Here is a 27786-nt window from a genome sequence, read left to right on the forward strand (position 1 = left end):
TTGATTCTTCAAAATAGATTATATGTAAGTATAATTAAAGGTTGCTAGACGAATATCGTTTTGTAAACAAGTCTTTTAAGAGTTGAAGGAGTAAACATTTAGTAGGCCATTGTTTTAGCTCATTCATGCGATTGAACAAATCTTAATGTGTAGAATGTTTATATATGGAGGCAGATAATAAGAATGCAAGTGTATTCCGGCGACATAAATAGGTGGTCTTAAAATAGATATTTTTCCGAAAATCGATTACAATTTCATTGAAAACAGTCCTTTTAAATATGCTGACTAATAATTTGTAATCTTGAACATTACAGGTAATATTGAACGGTTTACATTTGAGTTGATGATCAGGGAACAGTAAAGGTAATTTATATTTTTGTTTTATAACGTTTGATATTAATCTTATGAAATAAATATAGTAAATTAACCTGAATGAAAATTGTTGTCATGCACCTATAACATTTACGATGTTTTCTAGCTTTTAAATATTCAGCTTTGAGTGTTCCGGATGAAGGTAAATAAAAAAAAGCGATTCGGACTCAAAATTTAACTCTTAATAAATGTTGATAACAATGAACACTAAATTATTAATCTTAATATCAATACATATTTTTCGATGATTTAATCTAAATTATTAGATTTTTTTTTATCTTTTGTACAACATCAACGATAAAATATACGGACAAGGAAGTTCATTACTTAGAAACTATTCAAAAAACGTTACATGAACTACCTTTGTCATACAAAAGTCAGCGGAACGAATTTGCATTGTAAGTATTTAAACCTATTCCTTTTCAACGAATATAGCATCGATATAGATAAAAAATGATGTAATTTGAGATTTCAGATTGTCAACCCTCAGAATTCACTTGTTATGTAGAGATAGGAAACACATAGTAGTCCATAATGTTTTGGTAGCTTATTCATGCGATTTGATGATACTTGAATAACGATTTTATCTATTTTTGACAGATAAAACGTATGCATATGTATATCGTCGTCATAAATTGGTGGTCTATTGACATTCTTAAAATAGACATTTTCCGAAAAGCTGTTGAAAAATTCATTGTAATTCCGCCCTTTAAAATCTGTTGACTTCTTATTTGTTATCTTAAAATAGTATAGATAACACTTGAGTTGAAATACTGTGACCAAAAAACGTAGCTTGAAGAGTTCTTATACATTACATTGTATAAATTCAGCATTGTCACGTATTATTAATTATATCAATATTTAAGGATGTTCGCTCCTCTTGTTTCTGAATTTTTGCCACATATTCGGAATCCTCTGTTTTTATCCATGTACTGCCATTAAAAAAATTTCCCCGCTAACCCCCTACTTTTCTTTTCATAATTTTATTACATATAGTTTAAAAAGCCATATTTGAAAAGGCGGGGGTAGGTCCTTCGGGCCCCCAGGATCCGACTAAGGTAGCACTATCTTAACATTAGTAATAGGCATTGGATTATTCAAATTTGAAAAAATAACGATTATCTTTATGGATTTTTAGCAGCAAATTAAAAAATATTGACAATATGAAAACTTAACACAGGGTAAAGTTAAAAGAATTATATACATGTAGCTGAAGGACGCCCCCGGGTGCGGGAGATTCTCGCTGCATTCAAGACCCATTGGTGGCCTTCGGCTGCTGTCTGCTCTATGGTCGGGTTGTTGTCTTTTTGACACATTCCCCAGTCCATTTTCAATTTTATGTACATATAATTTGATTTTCACTGAAAGCCCATTACAGAAAGATGTTTCTCAAAATTAGTATATTGGCTTTCTTTTAACAAAAAAAATAGATTTTACCATGAAACAGAACTCAATGTTTATAACATATTATACAGGTGACTTTTTGTCCGTGACTTTTTGTCTGTGACTTTCTGTCCTACATTCTGACAGTTATCTTGACCAGGAAAAATGACTATATACCTATTTATATGTAAAAGGCTTTGCATCAAATTTATAGAAACACTTAGATTGAACCATTAATTTTATCAAAGAAGAAAATATAAAATGATTTTCAAACATATTAGCAAACGATAAATGTATTGACTTTCGGATACATTTAAACTAAGACAAGGCTCTTGCATACCTCAAGTTAAGTCCGCGAATATGTTTACTTATATTTTATGAAAATATTTTAAACTACCAAGATATCGTGCATACAGGGGCTCAGGCATACCTTAAGTAGTCCTCAAAATGTTTTTTTGTTTGTTATGAAAATATTTAAAACTACCAAGATATCCTGCACAAGGCTCGGGCATGCCTTAAGTAGGACGTGGAAATAATTATTTACTGTTAAGAAAATATTAAAAAACAAACTATATTGGAATTATCAACTTACATGTATTTGTGGCCTACTTCACACCTTTTTTGTGTTACTTTATATTTGTGATCAAACTTGTCAAATTATAACCGGTAATACAATAATAACACAATAAAATACAATCTACTACTCAATACTATAAAAAGTTTAACTAACCCCGTGCTCGTCACAGTACCCTAAACTGTTTTTCCCAGTTTTTTTTTATTATTTGATAAAGACTTTACCATTCAATCTTAATATTGTTTTTTATACTAAATTTTAAACAAGTCCTATAAGATATAAATAAATATTAGGTAGTACAACATTCAGGACACAGTTAACGTTGGTCAGGTCAAGTTTTTTACCCAAACACATATATTTTTCCTGTTTTGTTTTAATAATATAAAATAACACAGAAAGTTTCATCGGTTAGGTCATTGATGTTGTTGGTCAGTTTATTGTCAACGTTAGAAAGGTCACTTTTTCGGATTTTTTTATAAATTTTTCCTATATTTATATATTAAATGATGAAATTTTATTATTATTTCAAATTTAACATAAATCTTTTAAGAAATCAAAGAGGTTATTAGCATATTCGTTTGGTCCTGTCATTGTCAGCGTTGGTCAGGTCAAGTTTTCTGAAGATTTAAAGAAGTTTTCAATATGTTTTCTTATATTTATGTATTAAATGGTCTAAATTTATTACAATTCAAATATGACATGAATCCTTTGAGAAATAAAAAAGTTTTTAGCATTTTCGCGTTGGTCCAGTCATTAGTGTAACCCATCAAAGGGAGATAATTCGTATTGTGAGGAATATTGCACATGATCATTTTTTAGAAATTAATTTCACATGTTTCTAGGTAGATTCCCCATAACTTTTTTTGAATTTTGATAAAAACAAGAATGAAATTAATTGTTTTTTGTGTTTCTTTTTTGAATAGATGTAGCCGCATAATTTCACAGCACTACACCAAATATTGTATTTTTCTCAAAAATCCCAACTTTCTCCGCTGTTACCATGGTAACCAACCAATATATATATCGGTTGACATTATTTTTCTGACTAGGCTTATAGGATCTACATATCAGCCAATTTTCAGAAAGATCGGTGATTATGCGTGCCGAAAAAGTTTAAGTGGTTACAGAGAATGAGTATTAAGGTCCCATGTGTACCTGTAAACGCAGGTGGTGGCAGCATAGTTAAAGAGACACCCGTCAGGCCAGTTATTACACAAGTTCACATTAAATCTGCCAGACGGATATGTACACCTTACAATCATTACATACATGCAATTGTGACCATACAAATTTCTTACGACCGGGTGAAAATTAAAGTAGACATATGCATGTTTAATATAAGATAAATTCTAGTCGTGTGTTATTTGGGGAGATTAAACTCAATATTAAGACGACTTTTTGCCTGTGTGTCACCGCACTAAAACAGTATGTATCATGAAACTTTTTTAAGGGATATTTAAACTTTGATAGGACGACGATTTGTATAATACTTAAAGGAAAAAAATAATAATATCACATACAATGATGATGGCGGCTATAAATTTTAAACGCTCTCACGGAAAATTATCTTTTCATTAGGAATTGAAGCACAATGATAATATCTAAAGAAATACACCAACTATATATCTATAGTTTGATTAATTAACATAGCTTTAGTTTTACTGTGAAATTAAAAAAAAATTTCCAAACATGTAATCTTATAGTTGACCTGATGATAGTTGATATTTGAATGTTAATTCTATGAACTCTCTATGGATAAAAATTTTGATATTTTGATAAAAAAAAGATAGCTTTAGTTTTACCGTGGAACTAAAACTGTCTTCAAAACTTTAACTTATAGAACTTGAAATTCACACCTTCATTATATAGTTTGTTTTTGATTCTTCAAAATAGATTATATGTAAGTATAATTAAAGGTTGCTAGACGAATATCGTTTTGTAAACAAGTCTTTTAAGAGTTGAAGGAGTAAACATTTAGTAGGCCATTGTTTTAGCTCATTCATGCGATTGAACAAATCTTAATGTGTAGAATGTTTATATATGGAGTCAGATAATAAGAATGCAAATGTATTCCGGCGACATAAATTGGTGGTCTTAAAATAGATATTTTTCCGAAAATCGATTACAATTTCATTGAAAACAGTCCTTTTAAATATGCTGACTAATAATTTGTAATCTTGAACATTACAGGTAATATTGAACGGTTTACATTTGAGTTGATGATCAGGGAACAGTGAAGGTAATTTATATTTTTGTTTTATAACGTTTGATATTAATCTTATGAAATAAATATAGTAAATTAACCTGAATGAAAATTGTTGTCATGCACCTATAACATTTACGATGTTTTCTAGCTTTTAAATATTCAGCTTTGAGTGTTCCGGATGAAGGTAAATAAAAAAAAGCGATTCGGACTCAAAATTTAACTCTTAATAAATGTTGATAACAATGAACACTAAATTATTAATCTTAATATCAATACATATTTTTCGATGATTTAATCTAAATTATTAGATTTTTTTTTATCTTTTGTACAACATCAACGATAAAATATACGGACAAGGAAGTTCATTACTTAGAAACTATTCAAAAAACGTTACATGAACTACCTTTGTCATACAAAAGTCAGCGGAACGAATTTGCATTGTAAGTATTTAAACCTATTCCTTTTCAACGAATATAGCATCGATATAGATAAAAAATGATGTAATTTGAGATTTCAGATTGTCAACCCTCAGAATTCACTTGTTATGTAGAGATAGGAAACACATAGTAGTCCATAATGTTTTGGTAGCTTATTCATGCGATTTGATGATACTTGAATAACGATTTTATCTATTTTTAACAGATAAAACGTATGCATATGTATATCGTCGTCATAAATTGGTGGTCTATTGACATTCGTTAAATAGACATTTTCCGAAAAGCTGTTGAAAAATTCATTGTAATTCCGCCCTTTAAAATCTGTTGACTTCTTATTTGTTATCTTAAAATAGTATAGGTAACACTTGAGTTGAAATACTGTGACCAAAAAACGTAGCTTTAAGAGTTCTTATACATTACATTGTATAAATTCAGCATTGTCACGTATTATTAATTATATCAATATTTAAGGATGTTCGCTCCTCTTGTTTCTGAATTTTTGCCACATATTCGGAATCCTCTGTTTTTATCCATGTACTGCCATTAAAAAAATTTCCCCGCTAACCCCCTACTTTTCTTTTCATAATTTTATTACATATAGTTTAAAAAGCCATATTTGAAAATGCTATAAAATCCTTTTTATTTTTTCATATTTTTTTAAAGAAAAAGGGTGCCAATGTTAAATATATGAAAAGTCTAGAGAGAATTATTTCCCGCCAAATTTTCAATGGCTTATATCTCTAAAACAAGCACACGGACCCTTCATTTTTTCTGCTTTTTTAGTTCCTTTATTTATATACTATCAATTTATAACAGTCTTTTAAAAAGCTTGTTATTTTAAAAGGGAGTAGCGAACATCCTTAAATCATTAATTTAGTATTAATAAGGAACGTCAGAAAATTAGTCTGAACGTTGACGCGATCGGTTTGACCAGGCATTTGTTTCTATATTTACCCCAAATGTAATTGGAAACATTAAACAAGGAGTAAAACAGTACCTTAAATAGTTTGCATAAATGTTCTGTATATGTTTATATGAGAGGTCGAAATTTGGGGAAATTTGTTTGTTTCATTCTGTGGCCATGACAAGTTTATAGGTCAAAATGCTCAACTAACGTTTTACCTTTTCTGTCGGTACGATTCCAATAAGAAAGCGAAATGAATCACTAAAAAAATCTTTATCATAACCTTTTTTAACATAAACTTGTTTGAAATAAAAGACGATCTGGATTGTGTGCACAAATTTGATGAAAATGTTTCTCTTTCCTCCGTAACAATTCAAAAGTAAAATTTGCTCATAATTAATGAAATTTGAAGATTTTGTTAAACTTTTTGATTGAACCACGCACATTTTATAATTATTAGACAGGGGAGATGTTACATAATTTATGTATGTTAAAGGGGCATTAGCTACGATTTTGACAAAAAATTCAATTACGATTCTTTTTGTTTCAAGTACAAAAAAAAACGGAATTTTGAAGTAATATTTCGTTATAAGCAGTCAGTTTGACCCAAATTTGTCAAAATAAGCTCAAAAACATTGCTGATGTAATATTGACTTGCAAGTCAATAACTATACCTTATTCAATCCGTATTCATGTGACCTTCAATTTAACCCCTTAGCTGAAAATGAGTTACGCATATACTAGGGAAATAATGTCAACAAAGAAAGTGAAACAAGGGTGAAGCATTTCGTTGACTGATTCGATCTCCAAAAATCATTCTTATACAGGTTAAAACGAGGATCAACATACTTTTCAAACCTATATCATGAAATCAAACAACATATAAAATTCTAACTGCACATGCTCGCTATCTATTCATCTCTTTATTTATGTTTATATCGGGTTATATGACCATCGGCAGTCTTCGGAGCATATCCAGAAATCAACGCCACTTTGCTTATTTGAATATTATACTAATGAAATCGGATACGGGTCACGGAAATTATATTGAAATGATAGGGAATTTTGAAAAAAAAATGTCTTTTTTAACTATAATTTAAGTGATAGACAGTTTGCGGGGACAGAAAATAAATATATACAACAATATACACCATTTAAACGAAACATGACTGTCGTTGCAAAAATCAAGGTTCCTGAGCTATTTTAAAAATCGAAGCGAGAGGCTTTTAACATTGCAGTATAAAATACAGGCTAAAATGGCTGAAACGTCAAATTTGCAAACTTCGTGTTGAAAATTGGCTAACAAGGTCATTACAAAAACAGGTTGCCGGGATGAAACTTGAAACTTGAATGTCCAAAGAATAAGCAAGTCTAAACCTTGTATGTGTAGTCGTTGAACTCTAGGTTCCCACGTAAAGTTAAAATGCCCCTATTTCAAGAAGAATAAACTCACGAAAACACGAAAATTCACTAAATTCGCGTTCATTGTTTTGATTTTGACCGCCTGACAACTTTACGGAAATATCAGAATGATTATAAACAAGGACTCTGTGACGGGCAACTTATAATATCCGTGTTTTAAAGATTTTAATGATATCAAGCCAGTCCAGTTCAAACTATTATCACGTGGCACAATTCTCATTTACATATTATGAATATAAATTAGCAAAAGTACTACTAATTTCTGGCTATGAGGTCATCTCGATGGTAAATAAGATGGCGTCTAGACTAATGTACGCACTAAATGTTGATACATATTTTCGAGACCATATATTGTAAATTGTTTATGAAAGACTTTTTTGCAATTTGGATAAACGTTTTAGTATGTTATAAATCAAATTTGAGAATTTGAGTCAAATCGGTGAACATGAATTTGACAGCTAATGCCTCTTTAAACTTTCCGTATTTTGTAATTTAATCCGATAAAATCTATGTGAAACACATACTTTAATATTATAATTGATTGTTTTATACTAGTCATTTTTTTATTTCATTATAAGTTGTTTAGGTCTCAGACAGGGTATATAATGTAACCTGAATTACATATATATTACGGATTACTTAATGTATCTTTCAGTAAATGATTTGTTTATGCATTTTGACCACCAGATTTATTAATAAACCAAACCTGATATTTTTGTTTACATACGTGAAACATTTTGTAATTGCAGTGAATATAATTTTCTCTGTTATGCAATACTTTACAATAATAGTTTCAGTCTTTAACTAAGTAATTTGATTTGTAAATAGCATGATTCAATTTAAAAAAGTCTATTGAAGGATACTCATAAATGTTTTACCTTTTGTAAGACTCTGACATTCTTTTTCTCTTACATACATTGAGACTACGTCACATAGTAACTTTTGTTATGATTGACGTTATTGAGTTTCTGATCGGGGTAAAAAAAAGTCATGTATTTCACAGCTGTTTCCGGAAAATATACTGACATCTCTGTGTAGTTTTACGATCACAAAACTCGACACATTTGTAATCCGTAACATTATATGTTATTCAAGTCTTAGAACGGGTATATAATGTCACATCTGTACATTCCACATAGCCAAACGGACGTCCCACTTGGGCAAGAATGTTACCACTAGAACGGGATAAGTGCAGGGATGACCATCTTTTGATACCCAAGTCACCCTTAAGGATTCAACTTAAAAGACAGTCAGTAACCTGATATTCAGTGGTTGTCGTTTGTTGATGTGGTTCCTAAGTGTTTCTAGTTTCTCGTTTTTTATATAGATTAGACCGTTGGTTTTCCTGTTTGAATGGTTTTACACTAATCATTTTTGGGGCCCTTTATAGCTTGCTGTTCGGTGTGAGCCTAGGCTCCGTGTTGAAGGCCGTACTTTGACCTATAATGGTTTACTTATACAGATTGTGACTTGGATGGAGAGTTGTCTCATTGGAACTCATACCACATCTTCTTGTATCTATTAGACACAATGTACAGATCTTAGATGACTCACAATTACTGAAAGCTTGTTCAAGGACCAACTTAAAAAATGTTTCCAGTCTAAAATATCAATAATTACACCTCAAACGGATTTAATGTAACTATGGCATAAGCAGTCTTGGGAACGGCAATACCCAGTGTAATGCCGAACTATATGTATCGACGGGTTACATGACCAAAAGTTCCATATAGGAATACATGTTTTGTTCAATTGTAGTTTAAATAACTACATCAGTGTCAGTTCTTTGTACATTTTTAAAACTAAACACACTCAAATACAGTTTAGGTCCATATGAAAATCATTGAGATAACATCACCCGGGATTATTACTGTACATAGATAAAAGAAGATGTGGTATGAGTGCCAATGAGACAACTTGCTTGTTTACCTGATACAACTTTAATTCATCTGACAACGTACGTGATCCGATCAAAAATCAATTAAGGATAAAAGGACACAATGTAACAAAATCGACCTAAGCAAAACAAATGCGACACCTTAATTGCATAATTTTAAACGTGATCTTGAATACATTTATCAAACAGAGAACTGGACTAATAATAATTTTCATGTTTACAGTAACAATGAACTGTTTCATGGCTATTAGTCAATTTTAAAACACTTTATAAAAATTCAAATTGGAAGTCGTATTCTCTTTGTACAAAAGATTCAAAAGACTTTTCTTTAAAAATATTCAATGTTGTAAATTTGAAATACAGCGAAATTTATTTCAAACGAAATCATTAGCAATATCTCATTTCGTGAAAATAAGGGAACGCGAAAATAGTACAAATACATTATTCAGACTATGTTAAATTCTTTAAATATATATTTCGTACAAATACCTTAAAAAAATTGTATTCGTAAAAAAATTTACAAGAGACTAAAAGTAGAATAATGTCCTTACTGTACTGCATGTCTACGAGGCAACATAAGTCACCAATAAGAAAAAACTCGCATATCTTTTTTGAATACACAAACCTGAAAAAGCCTTTTATTGAATTAGTATTGGTTGTTTTTAATTTGAAGTACCTCAATCTGTTTTATATATGTAACAAAAGCAAGAGGTATGGCTGAATCTGATCAGGAAAAGTATGTGGTTGGGATAGATTTTGGAACTGCATACTCTGGATATGCTTACGCATCAAGTACCGATTTTGGGAATGACCCACCAACGTATTATATAGCAGAATGGAAAGATGATAAGCATGCTTCAAAAAAGGCTCCTTCTACAGTTCTGTTAGATGGAATGAAAAACTTTGTTGCCTTTGGATACGAAGCCGAACGTCAATATTCTGAACACCTAGAATCTGATGATCATAGACAATACTATTATTTTACTCAGTTCAAAATGGTGTTATACAATCAGGTATGTACAAAGTATACTTGCAAGGCTTCATGTAAATGCAAGTAAACAAAGTAAATGAGTTATGTTAATCATATTTGTTAAGTTGATCGGCATTCATTTTTTTCTTGTCGAAGTTTTCTATGATTATTTTTGCAATACCATTCGTAATGATATCTACTTGCATTCAATAAAAAACATTATCGATAGAAACACATTTCATCATTTTATTAAATTGAAGTCCTGTTATGTCTTTAATATTCCCATTCAAAATTTATTGTATCATTTCTTTAAAAGGGTCAAAGGGTTTTTCAATATGCAATTCTATTCTTTCTTAATCTTGCTGAAAGAAAGTTATTAGCAGTTCTCTCCTTTCAGCAGCTATTATGATGAAGAAAAATAAGAGAAAAAGTTATTTCATGGTATATTGAATTCCCCTGTAACATTATTTACATAGTAAAATTTCAAATTACCGACTTTGTTTTCAATTATAAACTCTTTCATAATAGCAACATTTCCTAAGTAGGACACATTGTATCCCTGCCTATACGATGAAATAGAATGTATGGTAAAAATGACTACTCAATGGGAACACAATAGAGTACTCACATCGAAACCTACTCTTTCCATAATGTTTATGTAGCTATACAGTGTGGTATACCTAGGAGTTGTTTCACTTTTCAAACAAATCCAGAAGTCGGTTATTTAAATATGGACTTTTACTACTACATTCATTACTATGTTTTTATCTTAATGTGCCGTGTGTTTTCCAAACGGTCAATACTTTATATACGTGTAATTCTTTTATATAAATATATTTTCTTGTACACGGCATACACATTTAGACTCACGTGCCAATTGATATAGTGGTAAAACGCTGTTTAAATCTTATTTGCAAAAGTACACAGTTAAGAAGAAATATCAAATGTTTCTAGTGTATACGTAGTGGGCGAGTTTACCGCAGTATTTAACATGTAAAATTATGAAATCACAAAAGGCAGTTATTTGTAGAGCGATCACATTTATTGCAAAATAGACACAAGGCTGTAGCGACTGAGCTTATTCTTGTTTTTGTGAATGGTATGAATTACAAATCAATGGCGTTATGTGAAAGATGATTGATTGTTGGTTTCGTAACGTCCAGTGGCAAATATTGCATGCATGTTCAGGACAAGAACAGATAAAGAATAAATACAATAGATAGGTCGTGTAATAGAGGCCGTCCGGGATGAAGGTCTGGAAAATTTTGACTGCCACTTGATAATGAGGGTATAATGGATAGGGGCAGACATTTAGCCTTGCAACAGGTCACCTACGGACCCTTCTAAAAGTTGTTGCAGTGGTTCTTAACGTGCAGAGAGCGTGGTACTCTATCTACACGAGGCATCGGATTTAACGTCCCCATTCTGACCGGATGTGGCTGCGTACTTGTACATCCCGCACTGCTAAACGAACGTCCCACTTTGGCAAAGGGTAAACTGCCAATCGGAGGGAGACCAAGAATGACCATATTTCTTTTCCCCAGTCACCCTTGGGAGTTTATTACCATTATGTGATAAACTACTTCTACTTGTTATAAATTATATCAATCACATGCTTTATAGTAGTTATGACACTTATGTTGATGAATATAATCCCTAGAAGAATATTAATTTGCATGAGCAAAATTGTACGAGGAAGTATGTTCTACCTTTTTAGATTACCTTAGCTGTATTTGGCAAAACCTTTCAGAATTTTGGATCCTCAATGCTCTTCAACTTCATACTTTATTTGGCCTATCTAACTTTTGTGATTCGAGCGTCACCGAATTTCTTTTGTATACGAAATGCGAGTCTGGCGTACAAAGTTTTAATCCTGGTATCTATGATGAGTTTATCTACAGTGTTTGTGCACTTGCAGTTTTATCTAAAGAATAACTATTTCGACTATAAAAGGAAAATATGAACTTTTTCGTTCGAAGCGGACGTAAAAGATACTTTTGAAACTTTTGTATTTGATAACACAAATACGTATATATTTACTCTTTGAAAGATTTAATTGAATTTAATAGCCAGCAACTCTAACAGAAATGTCCGTTTTGATCTCTTATTTCGTTAAAAATACAAACGACGTTGTAAACTCAGTGGACACAAAGAACCCATATTTGCAAACTAACTTGGCATATTGATCGCATATAAAGAGAAGATGATCACTGTTTAGTTTGAGTTCTTCTAGTCAAAGATCATGGTTGCTATACAAAGACTGAATTTTGTGCAGAAACGTTTTCCAGGATGCTAAATCAAGTACTACAAATAGGATTTCAATCTTACTTAGATATGTGGTCACATGTCTTTGGAGGAAGTTTCTATTGATTTAAAGTTTAATACCTCAAAGTTCAAGCTCAAAATTAATGAAAATTTACCGAAATATGTGAAGAAAAGTTATTTTAGGATTCTAAATTAAAATCTAGATATAGGATTGCAGTCTTACGGGGATTTATTTTCAAATTTAATGAGAGGAAGATCCCAGTCAATTTTGAGGTCACAATGTATAAGGTCAATGTCAAAGCTACTTACAATATAGAAAATTAATTCTAGGATGTTAAATCATATACAAGAAAAGATATGACAGGAAGTCCAATTACATATAATAAAAACAATATTTCTAAAGGGACATTAGTTACGAATTTGACAAAAAAATTTAAATTATGACTTTTTTGTTTCAAACATCTACGAAAGCGGAATATATAAATAATATTTTGCATTTATAAGTTAATTTAGCTCTATTTCATCAAAATAAGGTAAAATAAAACCCATTGCTGATGTATTATTGGCGTGCTACTCAATATTTAATCTCATTTGAATCCTTCATTTTGATCTTCAGAGGAGATGGGTTGCGCATGTGATCCATAAATATTTAGCATGTTATTCGTTAAAAACCCCCCAAAATTACCATTGTTGCAAATACAGATATTAACTGCAAAATGGAAAACCTAATTTACTGTATTGTATATAAACTCATCATAGATACCATGTTTAAAATTTTGTACGTTAGACGCGCTTGTCGTCTACAAAAAGACTCATTACCATTTCGTAGACTGATACGGCCCGTACAAAAATTCTTATACAGGTAAAACGAGTATTTATATATATATTTAATCCATAACATAAAATCAAACAGACGTAGAAAAATAGTCAGTTTACGATGTCACGTCCTTACAAATGTTTCTCTCTATTTATATGAATATTTATGTTTATGTCAGGTAATATGAATGTCGACAGTTTTTGGAGGTCATCTCGATAGATAATTAAAAGGCGTCTAAACTAAAATATGCACGAATTCTTGATACGTTATAATGAGTCCATGCATTGTTAATTGTCTATATTTGACCTTTTTGTAATTTGAGTATACTTTTTAGTATGTAATACATTAAAAAAATAGGAGTTTGAATCAAATCGATGAACACGAATTTGAAAGCTACTACCCATTAAAATATCGCCTACACATTTGACAATCGAAAACCATTTTTATTTCACGTACTTTTGATAGTTTATGGTCAGTTGTCATCATTATGGTTATGACTGTATATTTCAAGTTTTGCATGACAGGTGATGTATGCATAAAAGGTTACGCTTACCCTTTTCGACGCAATGTGTCGTCTATTTTGGAGTTTTGTACCCTTAGTTTTTGTTTGTTATCTTTATTTGTCTTTTCTTAATCGATTTACCGAGGTTTAAACTGTATACAATATTTTATGTATTTAATGAATGAAATATTAAACTGTAACAATATATATAATTAATTTTTTACATATAGCAATATTTTCATTTATATTTCAAACATGTTTAAACAGAAGAAATGTTAATACTTTCTCAAATTTCTTAGATTTAAATCATAAAGCCAAAATAAACAGACAGGCTGATAAAAAGACGTTCAATCAAACAAAAAAAAATTGCTATCTTTCATGACGCTTACAATTTTGAAGCAAACGGTCTCACTTCTCTTAGAGTTTCTAAGAATCATACAGTTTTTGCTTGTTACCTTGTTACCTTGTTTTTCTCCTTAATCTATTTCTGAGATTTAAAGATTGGTAAAGTACTGCTTCCTAAATTCCTTCGGTATTTCGTTAGGTGTGGAATGGAGTACAAAAGTTTTTAATCATGTTTGAGAATCCGACCGCGCAAATTCAAATTCATCATGCCAATGCGAACATGTAAAATAAAATGCAATACAAAACTCAATTGTGGGCACTGTCTTACATTGCCTAGAAACTTGCCCACTAAAACATTTTTGTTTGTGTACAGTCGAAATATTTGTCATGTTTCATTAATATACATGTATTACACTTTCATTCAATATGATACTAGTAATAATGATGATTTTAAGAGTAAAAACAGATAGTAAATAGTCGCTCAAATCTATCATTCTTATGGTCGGATCTTTAATATGTTGTATATGGATACGGACTCTTTCTCAAAAGGAATTACCGGTCTATCCGATATACCATTCCATGCAAGTGCTACATACAGCCCAGTAGTCAGCACATCTGTGTTGACTGACATGAATTATCATTGATATGGTCATAATTATTAAATTATTCAAATATTGATTCATCAATTGAATAATTCAATGCTTTGAATTTTTAGAAATACTACGGTTTCTCTAACCAAGGAATAGATTACCTAAGCTGTATTTGGCAAAATCTCTCGGAATTTGGGTCGTCAATGCTCTTCAACTTCGTACTTTATTTAGGCTTTTAACTTTTTGATTAGTCTTTTTTAGCATGAAGCGCGTCTAACGTACAAAATTTTAAGCCTGGTATCTATAATGAGTTTATATCACTACACACTGCTCAGAGTTTGAAAAGACCATATTTTGTGCTCGATCAGTAATGTCGGTCACAGATTTGACTTGATAAGACTCGACATAATCTCGACAGTACTTAACTGTACTTAAGTGTACTCGACTTTGGTCTAGACTTTACTAAATAAGTCTGATTGAGTACTTGATAATCTTGTTATAGTCTGAATATAGTCTCGACAAATGCTTGACCAGTCTTGACTAATGCTCGACCAGTCTCGACTCAGTCTTGACCTTTAATTTTAGTCTCGACTGGTCTTGACTCTGTCGGAATCAGCCCATCTATCTCATTATATTGATCCTACCAAATGCTAGGTTATTTAATTTAAGGATTTAATTAATAGGTAAAATAAAGCTAGAATTTTCAGTTTAGACTAAATTCAGATAGATAGCTATTAATTAAATCCTTAAATTCGACAGCAATAAACCAAACTACTAAATAACCTGGCATTTTGTAAGATCAATATATAATTGAGATAGTTGTAGAGTTTTTATGAAAATCCAAATTGATTTGAAAAGGTAATAGAAATTTTTAAAGGTGACTATCTGAATTTAGTCTGAACTGAAAATTCTAGCTTTTTTAACCTATTCATTAAATCCTTAAATTTGACAGCAATTAACCAAACTACCAAATAACCTGGCATTCTGTAAGATCAAAACATAATTGGGATAGCTGTAGAGGTATATGAACATCCAAGTTGATTTGAAAAAAAATATAGAATTTTTTAAAGAAGACCATCTGAATTTAGTCCAAACTGAAAATTGTAGCTTTTTTTTTTTACCGCAAATAACATTACTTAACTGCAAAACCATTGTTTCACCTGTTTCACCGAATCCTGACTACATCTTCACTATAGGATTGATTGATCTAACTTTTCATTTAAGCTAGAGATCGAATAGAGAAGACATTGGAGATTTTACTCCTTGACCTCGTGTACGTAACATTTAAGGTATATGTCATACTAAAGTTGAAATTTATATAGATTCATATAGAGTTGAACAAACATTTCAGTTAGTACGAAGTAATACACCGATCATCGATTTTACGGAAAAACAAATGGAAGCGATGGAGGTATATACCAAGATAATACAGTATTTCAAGAGTCACGTGAAAGGTAGTATAAAGAAAAAGACCGGTATTGCCGTAAAAGATGATCAACTGTTCTTTGTTTTTACAATACCTGCAGCTGGTACTGACGCCGCAGAGAAGTTCATACAAGAAGCAGCTAAACATGTAGGTGTCATTATAATAACTCTCTTACATTAAGTAAAAAAATAGCAATAATAAAATTGATATCACGCTTTAAATGTTTACAACTAAAACATGTTAACAATTAATTGCATGCGCTGTTGTGTTGAACTTAATTTTATCCCAATTCTTAAGTAAAATTATCGGAAAAATTTTACAAACATATTTATTGGGAGAACGGACGGAGAAGATGAATGTAATAGGATCCAAAATCTTATTGTTGGCGGGATAAAATACAAAAAAAAGTATTTCAGTTAAAATAGTGATGAAATTTCTATCCCCATAGGGATGACATATTCAGCAAAAAGAACTATAAAAGACAGATGTACTTCAAATCTTGTTTTCTCTCTTCCTGAAAAGTTTGATTGTAATACAAAATACTTTCGACTGAATTTTCATAGTTTACCAGATGACTGATAGGCGAATTGTTTTCTAATTTATATATTCAAACATATATTTGTATAAAAAATATTTGTACATAAATAAAAAAAAAACAAACAAAAAAAAACTGCCATGTAAAATGCTTGTTTCGAATTTGAAATTAGCAGCAATGTTTTTCTTATAGAAATTTCCGCAAAGGCCTCTTGCTGAAAATCTACACAGTTATTATCCTTGACCATCATGCCATACGATTAGCATCCGAAACGATTCTGAAAGGCTACTACTATCTTAAAACTAGTTTACTTACTCATGTTCACAGTATAAGTAATTTGTGACCTGCAGTATCGTTCACTTTGTAATTACACCAGATACGTTTCACTGGTTATTATCAGTGTTTTTGTTTTAGACGAACAACTATTTAAACGGTTTTCTTAAGGATTTATCAATTAAATCATTCTGGTAATAAGCTTATGTTTGGCTTTGTCATCGGATGAGAATCTGAAATCAAAGGATGCAATGAAATTAATACTACTGACTGCATCACTATCTGTAAATTTATCCTAAAATGGTGCAATCATATGTTATATAAAAATCTGATATTAATCAAAAGGAAATCAACACCACGCCTTAAGCAAATGATGAACATATTGTGATAAAATATCTAAAGTTCACGGTATAGCTGCCAGGTTAACGGCACATCCTGATGGACTATCCATCCCAAAAAAATGCGTTGATCTTATTGAATAAGATTACGCTAGTAATGAGTCCTTATAAAGTAATTGTCAGGGTAGTTTATGAAGCCAGTATTACGTATCACAAGTGTAAAACAACCATTTGGGTAATTCAATAGAAATAAGAAGATGTGGTATAAGTGCCAATGACAACTCTTCATCCAAGTCACAATGTGTACAAAGGAAACAATTATAGGTCAAAGTACGGCCTTCAACACGGAGCCTTGGCTCACACCGAACAGCAAGCTATAAAGGGCCCCAAAATGACTAGTGTAAAACAATTCAAACAGGAAAAACCAACGGTCGAATCTATATAAAAAACGAGAAACGAGAAACACTTATGAACCACATCAACAAACGACAATCACTGAACAACAGGCTCCTGTATGTCTGTATGTTTGTATGTCTTCTGTATATTCGACAGTTTTATTTATTAATTAAAATATGTTTTACATCGAACATGTAAGGTCAGAATAGAATTATAGAGAGGAGATTGTCCTTTACGTTTTATTTACAATTCGAATTTCTTAGATGCTTTAGATTCAACATTTATATAACATTTTTCGATATAAACTTTAGACATTTTTGAAAATGAATAATAATAACATGTTAAATATGTGCCTTTTAATCTTATATACCAAAATACCATTTACTTCACCAAAGACATATCATTGTATATACTATTCTCACTTTAAATAATCAGATTATGCTAATTTGTGAATTCCTTGTAACAGAGATGTGTATACAATTACAAAAATTTAGTAAAATGCAAAACAGAAAACAGTTCTAATTACGGAACAGTTCAAAACACTGTATTTGCTGTATACGACAAACATACGCATATTTCATATTTTACAAATTTTTTTTTGTCAAATAATGTTAAAGTATTTAGGTTTAATCTTAAGAAATCCGACATTTAAAAATAGCCAAGTTAAAATAAGGGAATGTTTTTCAGTAACAAATTGACAATGACAATTGATTTTTTTTCACTGAATATCACCATTTACTTTAATGTCAATGTGTTGTATAGAGACGAAACGAGCATTTGGCGTACCAATTTATAAGTCTGGTATCTTTGATGTTTTTTAAACAAAGAGTTAATTGATGGATGGACTAAGTATGATGTACAGTTATTTAGAATTTTCATTTTTTCATAATTTTTAAGGCTGAAATAATGTCGACACATATAACAATAGCTGTTGAACCCATAGTTGCGTCGATGTTTTGCAAGGCACTGAGAACTACCAAAAGGGACGGTGCATCAAACAGTAGTTCAACTATTGAAGCCGGAATGAAATACATGGTCATTGATCTTGGTGGTAAGAGAAAATACTTTTTTGTCATTCAAAACATTGAAGTTTAACAAGGGTGACGATAGTTTTTAACACTTTGTATCGTTCATCCTGCAATTTTGCAGTTTTTGTTTTGAAATGTCATAAATACGAAAAAGTTGCCTTTATCTTATGAAGAGAAAAAGAAGAGGAAAAGCTGGAAGGAAACTCGAGAATTCGGTCCTTTCTTTTCATTAATTGCATAGGTCAGCAATTGTCCCCAAATGTAGTCTGACGATAGATCGTTTTTCAGTTGAATTGTTATTGTCAAACCACTAATTAGATAATGAATGTAATACACACTTTACAAATTTCGTAAAGGGTGCGAACACTATAATAAAGCAATGATGAATAGATGACACAAAATGGACATGAACAATGTATATACAATATGTCAAACATTAATTACTCTAGAATTGTTTTGGATCGCTACGCTGTTCCCCTCTTTCAAACCCGATCAGAAGAACTACAAAAGTTATATTGGAAAACGTGACTAATTAAGATAAAACATTGAACTCTATGATACCGATTTGAAAGACCACAATGAACGTCAAATAAAGACAAAACATAGGTAATTAATACCGTATCAATAGAATTTCAAAGTTTATTAAAGCAAAACCAAGTACTTAAATTTATGATTTGACAAAGAGAAGCTGAAGATACCAAAAAGATAGTCAAGCTCATAATACGAAAACAATGTCAGTGTCATCGCAAAATACGAGAAACGATCGAAAACAATAATAGTCTTCAAAACACAACATAGAAAACAAAAGACTGAAGAACACGAACCCCACCAAAAAACTGAGGGTTAAATGGTGTTCTGGAAGGGTAGGCATCCGTCGTGTTGTTCATGTTAGTACAAACCCGGTGATAAGTCTAATTCAGAAGGTCACATTCGAGGAAAAGAGGACGGGATTGAGATTACGGCTATTGAAAAAAAGTAAAATAGCAGAAATACCGAACGCCAATGAAAATTCAATACGGAAAGTCCTTTATCAAATGGCAAAAAAGCTCAAACACATCAAACGAATGGAAAACAACTGTCATATCCCTGACTTGGTACAGTAATTTCCTTATGTAGGAAAAGGTGGATTAAACCTGGTTTCATAGCTAGCTAAACCTCTCACTTGTATGACAGTCGCATAGAATTCCATTATACTGACAACCATGTGTGAGCAAAACAAAGAGACATAATAGGTAAAATTGTCAAAATTTGGGTTACAACAGTCAACATTGTGGAACATATACTTCGTCATCCGTGAAACAGATATTCAATAACAGTCATCTCCTGATGTCGTCCGTAAAATTTTATAAGGGATGACTTCAACACTTTGAACTCTTAGTTTGATAGCTTCTTTGTAACCAGCAACCCTCTATCATGGAAATTATGATAGGAAATGAAAGCTTTAAAGTTAAACTATCCGACACTATATTATTGGTGAATTTATTTATGATAAAATTTCATACAGCAACGCTGATAGAAATTCCAAAAGACATGTCTAGCACATTTGAGTTTCATATTGATAATCATGAACGTACGAAAAACAATTTCATTTTAATCTTGCTTTAAACGATACACAGTGAACTGGTATAACCCCCCCCCCCCCCCCAAATAAAAAAAAAGAAGAAAAAAAACCTAAATTAAAAGAAAAAAAAACTTTATGAAAGCGATGCAATGATCATGATGATTAACAAAAGAAAAACAGCAGCCTAAATTTTATAGTTATCTGTAAGTGTGTTAGAGTACATAGAAAATTTAAAGAACAAATAATTTTTTCTAAGACTTAGGATTGCGTTTTTAACTTAACACCGTTGGAAGTGTACTTGTAGGTATTGAAACCAGGAGTACAGCTTAATTATAAATTGAAATTGGGTTTTCAACCATCTTTCAGTAGATGCAATTACTAACAGATCTGATCTATTTATGTGCTTTATACCAGTCTGGTGGATTAAGCCATTTCAATTGATTTTTTATAGTATTTTCCTTTGTTATGTTGTTACGCAATAGTCCCATTTCGGAGGGTTGAGCGCTCCCAAATATGTTTAGTACCGTCGCATTCATTATGTGTCTGTACCAAGACAAGAGCCAGTAATCCAGTGGCTGTCGTTTGTTGTTTTCTGCTCCGACTATTTTAAGTTCATTTATGTATTATATGTATGTGAGATTGCAGGTGTTTATGTATGAATTGTTTCACGTTTTATTATCCCGGATCCTTTTATAGCTTACTATACAGTTTTGTTCTTTCAAGGTCGAACAATGATTAAAAAATTATCAAATATTTGGCATGTGATTTTTATGAATAATTGTATCAATAATTGCCATGACCACAAATCTTTAATCTAATATGGGTGTAAAAATCACGTGTTTTAAGTTCCGGTAGATAAAATCATGCATTTGCAATAGACCTTATATTTGTGACGAAATTTTGTAAAGTGTTGAGGAATTTATGGTATCTGTAATGATAAATATATTGCGCTCATGAAATATGAGACTGCATTGCAAACACGCATATCAAACAAACAAAGACGAAACCAAAGATATATAACAATTAAGAGAGATTCACAGGGGGAAAATTCGCCCCGTTTTTTATGATTTATGATATGAAGAAACCAATGATACAATTTGATATACATGTATGGTCTAAAATAGACAACAGTCACTTTTAACATGAACTGAATTAGCTTTGATAAGGCAAATAATGCCATTTCGTTTGAATATTTATTCATTGGTATATTTTATCCAATATAAGATGCAATAAAGGATTCCTTAGGTACAGATTAGTCTATCACATACTTAGGTCTTGAAATTGATGATGAGGTTGAGAACTAAACGTTACGACCATAGAGATCATTTCAGCTTTTCTTACTTACTTAATCCTCTTCGTGTTCTTGAACACATAAGGCATCAACAAGGGACCTCAGACTCGTTCTATCTTTCGCGATTTTCTCTATCTGATTCCAGGTGTAACTATGTCTTTTTATCTCTGTTGCTATATCCCTTCTCCATGTGCCTTTAGTAGGTCTTCCAGGCTTTCTTGTCCCTTGTGGTGTCCATGTCAGCACATTTTTCACATGCCGGTTGTTATCCATTCGCAATATATGTCCAATATATTTCCACCGCCTTTTCATGATCTCATTTACTATATTCCTCACACCTGTTCTTTCTGATAGTTCACTGTTTGAAATTACATTTGGCCATCTGATGTTAATAATTCGTCTCAAACAGCGTCCTTCGAATCCTCTAATTCGACTTTCTACTTTTTTAGTTGTTTTCCATGTTTCTGAACCGTACAGCAAAACTGATCTAACATTGCTCACATACAATCTTATCTTTGTCTTTCTAGAAATTTTATTGTTTTTCCATATGTTGTTCAGGTTCTTGAATACAGCAGCTGCATTGCCAATACGGATGTTGACTTCTTTCTCAATATTTCCTTCTGCATTGACTCTACTACCAAGATAGTTGAATGAATTTACTTGTTCCAGTTCTTTTCCGTTCACTGTTATTGCGTTTTTGTTCTTTGCAACTATCTTCATCACCTTGGTTTTCTTTGCATTTATCTTCAGTCCTACTTTCGCTGCCTCTGATGTAACTTTATCTGTCTTTTTCTGCATGTGTTCATGTGTATGAGAAACGAGGCTGATATCATCAGCAAAGTCCATGTCCTCCAAAAATGTTGTTAGTCCCCACTGTATACCATTATTTTCAGTTGTTGCCTTCTTCATTACCCAGTCAACCACCAATATAACGAGAAAAGGAGATATTATGCATCCGGGTCTTACTCCAGATGTTATTAAAAACCAGTCTGATAGTTTTCCATCATGTCTGACTGCACATCTAAAGCCATCATACATTTCCATAATGATGTTAATTATTTTCTGTGTAATTCCATACATACTCATGATGTACCAAAGTGACTCTCTATTGACACTATCAAATGCTTTTTCGAAGTCCACATAATTTATATATATAGGTGATCTCCATTCTAGTGCCTGTTCAATGATATTTCTCAGTATGAGGATGTTATCTAAACATGCACGGTTTTTTCTAAATCCACTTTGTTCTTTCCGTAGAATAGAATCGAATTTGCCTTTGATTCGTTTTAGAATTATTCTACAAAGTATCTTTCCAGGCACTGATAGTAAAGTAATTCCACGCCAGTTGTTACAATCTGTAAGGTTGCCTTTCTTTGGTAGTTTTATGATGATACCATCTTTCCACTGAGGAGGTACTATTTCTTTTTCCCATATTTCATTCAGTAAATCACGTAGGATGTTCACATTGAGATTTATGTCTGCTTTTAGAACTTCTGCTGGTATGCCATATGCCACAGGAGCCTTGTTGTTTTTAAGTTTCTTAATGACTGCTTTGATCTCATCATCTGTTATGGGTCCAATTTCTATTTCTGTTGGTGGTGGAGCTTCCTCTGACCTGTCAACTGAGATTTCTGGTTCAGGTCTATTTAACATCTGTTCAAAATGCTCTTTCCATTATTTCAAATTGTTTCTCAACTTGCATATTGTCTGACCATCTTTATCTTAGATGTTAGTACTGGTGGTATTTACCCTGCCACTAAGTTGTTTTGTGGTGTTGTATAACTTTCTCATATCTCCAACTTTAGATGCTTTTTCAGCCTCTTCTGCAATATTATCTATGTATGCCTTTTTGTCTGACTTTGCATTCTTATTCACTTTTTTTTCTTTACTATTATACAGCTCTTTCATTCCCTCTTGTTGTTCTCCTGTTGCTTGGTAGGTTTTTGATTTCAATGCTTTTCTTTCCATAATTAAAGCCCAGGTTGTTTCAGATATCATTCCTTTCTTTCTTTATTTTTATAACCTAAGATGTCTTCACTTGTTTTTAAATAAATTTCACTCATATGTTGCCATTTACAGTTTATGTCAATCTCATTTTCTTCAAGTTGTAAGACCTCAAATCTGTTCCTCAGTTCTATATTGAATTTTTGGTGTATTTCAGGTTGTTGAAGTTTGCCGAAGTCTATGATCTTGCTTGGTGTTTTGCATTTGTTTTTCCTTAATTTAAGTCTGAGCTTTCTAATGACTAGGTGATGATCGCTGTATACATCTGCACCTCTTTTTACTTTCACATCTAATAATGATGACCTCCATTTCTTATTAATCAGTATGTGATCTATCTGGTTTTTCACTTTCCCATTCGGAGACACCCATGAGGCTTTGTGTATGTTTTTATGTTCAAAGATTGTTCCCCCAATTATCAGATTGTTCATAATACACATTTCTACTAATCTTTCACCATTGTTGTTAATTTCTCCAAGCCCTTGTTTTCCCATCACTTCTTCTGAACCTGTGTTAGTTGAACCTACTTTTGCATTAAAAGAGGAACGAAAGATACCAGAGGGACAGTCAAACTCATAGATCGAAAACAAACTGACAACGCCATGGCCAAAAATAAAAAGACAAACAGACAATTGATAGTACAGATGACACAACATAAAAAACTAAAGACTAAGCAACACGAACCCCACCAAAAACTGGGGGTGATCTCAGGTGCTCCGGAAGGGTAAGCAGATCCTGCTCCACATGTGGCATATTAAGATCTCTAATGATGGTAAGTACATAATGCTTTGGTGTATCCATTATCATCTGATTTAATTTATCATAAAAATTCTCTTTTTCATTATCTATGTAATCATTCGTTGGGGCATAGCATTGGATAACAGTCATGTGCCCATAATTGGTCTTCATGCGTATTTTTTTTATTCTTTCATTTACTGCTATCCATTCTACAACAGACTTGCTTGCTCTCTTACTCAATAGAATAGCTACTCCTTCCTGATGTCTACCATCTGTACGTCCTGAATAGTAAATGTCTCTATTGTGTTTAAATTTTCCTGAATCAGTCCATCTGCATTCACTAACACCCAATATATCAAGCTTGAATCTCTTCATTTTCTTAATAGTTTGAGCAGTTCTGCTTGTTTCATTCATAGTTCTAACATTCCAACAACCAAAACTTAAAGTTTGTTTAGGAGACAGAACAGAGTTTCTCAGAGTTTTGTCGCTCGTCATAGGCTGCATTCCTGCAGAGGTTTCCATCTGTCTACACTGAACTAATTGATTTTCCCTTGTTTCTGTTTCTGTAGCATAAGTTTCTTTCCGTGGCTGAGTAGCTATACCAGCGCACAACCCCCTTACCAGGAGGGCCAGGAATTTAATCATCAAAGTCTCCTTCCTCTAGATTAGCTGCTAGCCAAAGATTATGACTCCCATCTTGCCATTGGTTTTGTATCGAGTTGTCCTTCTCTTAGATGAACTGCTTTAACAGAGCTATGATCTTCATCGGACCAACTATTTGCCCATAGCTGGGACAAGGTTGATGAGTGCTAGGGCATGTCCACACGTCGGTGGGCCTACACACTGCATCTCTGGGGCCCTTGCTGCTCCGAGATCCTCTACAATTTTGCCTAGGATGCTAGACCCTAGTTACCATGTGCCGTCGCGAGGAGGCATTGTAGAAGTCTTGAATAGTGCAGAGGCTATGTACTGGCAAAAAGACTTACACACTCGGCTTTCTCTTCACCTGCCAAAACAGGCTAGCCAGCGGTGATAGAGAGCCTATGGCTCCTACCACACTAGACGCATGCACAATCCTGTGGAACAAACCATCAGCTTTTCTATTGTAAACCTACTATTTCAATGAACCAACAATCCAGCAAGCATGCATATGTAGTATATACCTCCCAGGTGATAAAATCTATAAGAGTTTGCGTTTTCTATTATGATATCCTTGATAACGGGTTGCTGCTTACAATGAAGTTTTTGAACCAAGGGTTCCTAGTGGTAAAGTCATCCAATCCAAAGTTTAATGGATTTCACGATGATTTGATTGACCGTTATGGAATACTTGTTTAACATATTGCCACGGATTTGTGACTTATCTTAGCCACAGCACAATTCTGTTTTCTTCGATTGCGACATCACCGAATGAAGTCTATAAGGACATTTTGATTTGTCATGATAAGTGTTATCCGTTGAGCAAGATCTTATTATCCGCCTGAAGCACCTAGGATTACCCCCGGTTTTTTGTGGGGTTTGTGAGTCTCAATCTTAAGTTTTCTAAGTAGTGTTTTGTAAACAATTGTCTGTCTTTTTGTCGTTTTTCCTGTTTGTCATGGTAGTGTCGGTTTTCTTCTACTTTTGATTGTTGATTGTCGCTTTCTGTATATTCTGCTTCTTTGCATAAACACTCTGTATGATTTACTTAGAAACTCTGCCTGTTTTATTTAAGATATCTATCGTTTGGTCTGTATGAATGTGAGCCATAAACTGAGGACTGATGAAACGCTTGCTATGAGAGGATTGCAATACTTAATAATACTATATTTAAGGTAGTAGACTTTTTAGAATTGGAGATAAATATAGCAAATGTATTTGCAGTCATTTGGGATTTTTTACTTAGCAGTGATTGAAACAGCAACCAAGCATTTATGTAGTTAACATTTAGTGATGCGAATGATGCAGCAGCATCCATGAAAATTAGACAAGATTGTTTACATTAAGCATTGAATTAAGGAATCATATTTTCTGTCGATCGTATTTATGGATGTCCCCAAAAACTGGTAATATTCAATATACTCAAACATAAAATCCAACAAGACTTTAAAAGATGATGCAATAACCCATATCCATTCTTTTCATTTGTGTAAATATATGGAAATTTAAACGAGAGGAAAACGTTGGGGTAAAAAAGACCTACTCCTTTAAATTATATAAAATGAGCTGCACATATTGCCCACAAAAGGAATAAGCGAATTGTGTAGTATATTGTGAATGAATGTCATGCAGGAGCCTTGTTAGCCAAGGGACCAAAATATAGAATTCCCCAGCCCATCAACTGGAAAAAGATTTTCAAGTTACTGATGGATGCAGTTGAGAAATGCAAGAAAATGGGTAAAGCGCGAACCAGACGAACCAGAACTGGACACTTTGTCTGAATGGATCAAAGCTATTCGATCATGCATTCAGAAGCGCATTCAAAAACTACGATGCAATATGAGCACAAGAGTTACTAATCCTTTCAAAAATCAGGATGTTGTGGATGCTTTATCTTCTTTGCATGACAAATATGTCGTTGTTCCAGCAGATAAAGCCTCCAATAATATTGTCTTCATATGTAAAAACCATTATTTGCAATGTCTCACAACAGAGCTTGGAATAAATAGAACTACTGGTAACCCCACATATTCTTTAACATCATTTACCAAGGACGAAATTTTACAAAATCACAAACCTGTCCTTCTTTCGTTTGGTATCAACATCAAAGAAAACGAAGAAAATTTACCATCATTATACTGGATACCAAAACTACACAAAACTCCATATAAAGAACGATATATAGCTGGGTCATCAAAATGTTCGACTAAACATCTTTCTAAAGTACTGACTACTATTCTTTCTATAGTTAAAGATGGGCTTCAAAAATATTGTGATGAGATATATTCTACCAGTGGTGTTAACCAGATGTGGATGTGGGAACTAATTGTGTACCCCTACTGGCCGATTTGTTTTTGTACTCGTATGAAGCAGAATTCATTCAGAACCTTCTAAAAGACAAAAAGAAAAAGCACCTTGCGAAATTCTTTAATTTTACTTTCCGATATATTGATGATGTTCTATCATTAAATAACCCATATTTCAGCCAATACTTACATCTCATATATCCCAGTGAACTTGAAATTAAGGATACTACTGATACTAGAAGGACTGCTTCATACCTTGATCTTGTCCTCAATATTGACACAGATGGACGACTTCACACAAAAAACTATGATAAACGGGACGATTTCAACTTCTCAATTATCAATTTCCCATTTCTCAGCAGTAACATACCCTCTGCCCTTTCGTATGGTGTTTACATATCTCAATTGATACGTTATTCTCGTGCTTGTTCACACTATACGGACTTCATATACAGGAGTGTGATCCTGACACAGAAACTGCTCCAACAAAGTTATGAGGAGGACAGATTAAAAATGACACTACGTAAATTTTACAGACACCATCACGAATTGGTTAGTCCATACGATGTG

General features: G+C 32.4%; 1 protein-coding gene across 2 annotated transcripts in view; it reads left to right on the forward strand.

The window, feature by feature from the left end:
• Nucleotides 1-270: 270 nt before the first annotated feature.
• Nucleotides 271-27786, forward strand: part of LOC127706853 (heat shock 70 kDa protein 12A-like) — a 90797-nt gene continuing 63281 nt past the window's right edge. Inside the window, exons 1-5 of one of the 2 annotated variants that reach the window (XM_052211573.1) lie at nucleotides 271-363; nucleotides 4520-4568; nucleotides 9901-10208; nucleotides 16036-16257; nucleotides 18550-18703. In XM_052211573.1, coding sequence (XP_052067533.1) covers nucleotides 9909-10208; nucleotides 16036-16257; nucleotides 18550-18703 — 676 coding nt within the window. In that variant the 5' untranslated portion in view covers nucleotides 271-363; nucleotides 4520-4568; nucleotides 9901-9908. The remainder of the gene's footprint in view (nucleotides 364-4519; nucleotides 4569-9900; nucleotides 10209-16035; nucleotides 16258-18549; nucleotides 18704-27786) is intronic. The other variant, XM_052211572.1, reaches the window with a different exon arrangement.

Source organism: Mytilus californianus, unplaced genomic scaffold, assembly GCF_021869535.1.
Source record: "Mytilus californianus isolate M0D057914Y unplaced genomic scaffold, xbMytCali1.0.p SCAF_6, whole genome shotgun sequence".
NCBI classification, from domain to species: domain Eukaryota; kingdom Metazoa; phylum Mollusca; class Bivalvia; order Mytilida; family Mytilidae; genus Mytilus; species Mytilus californianus.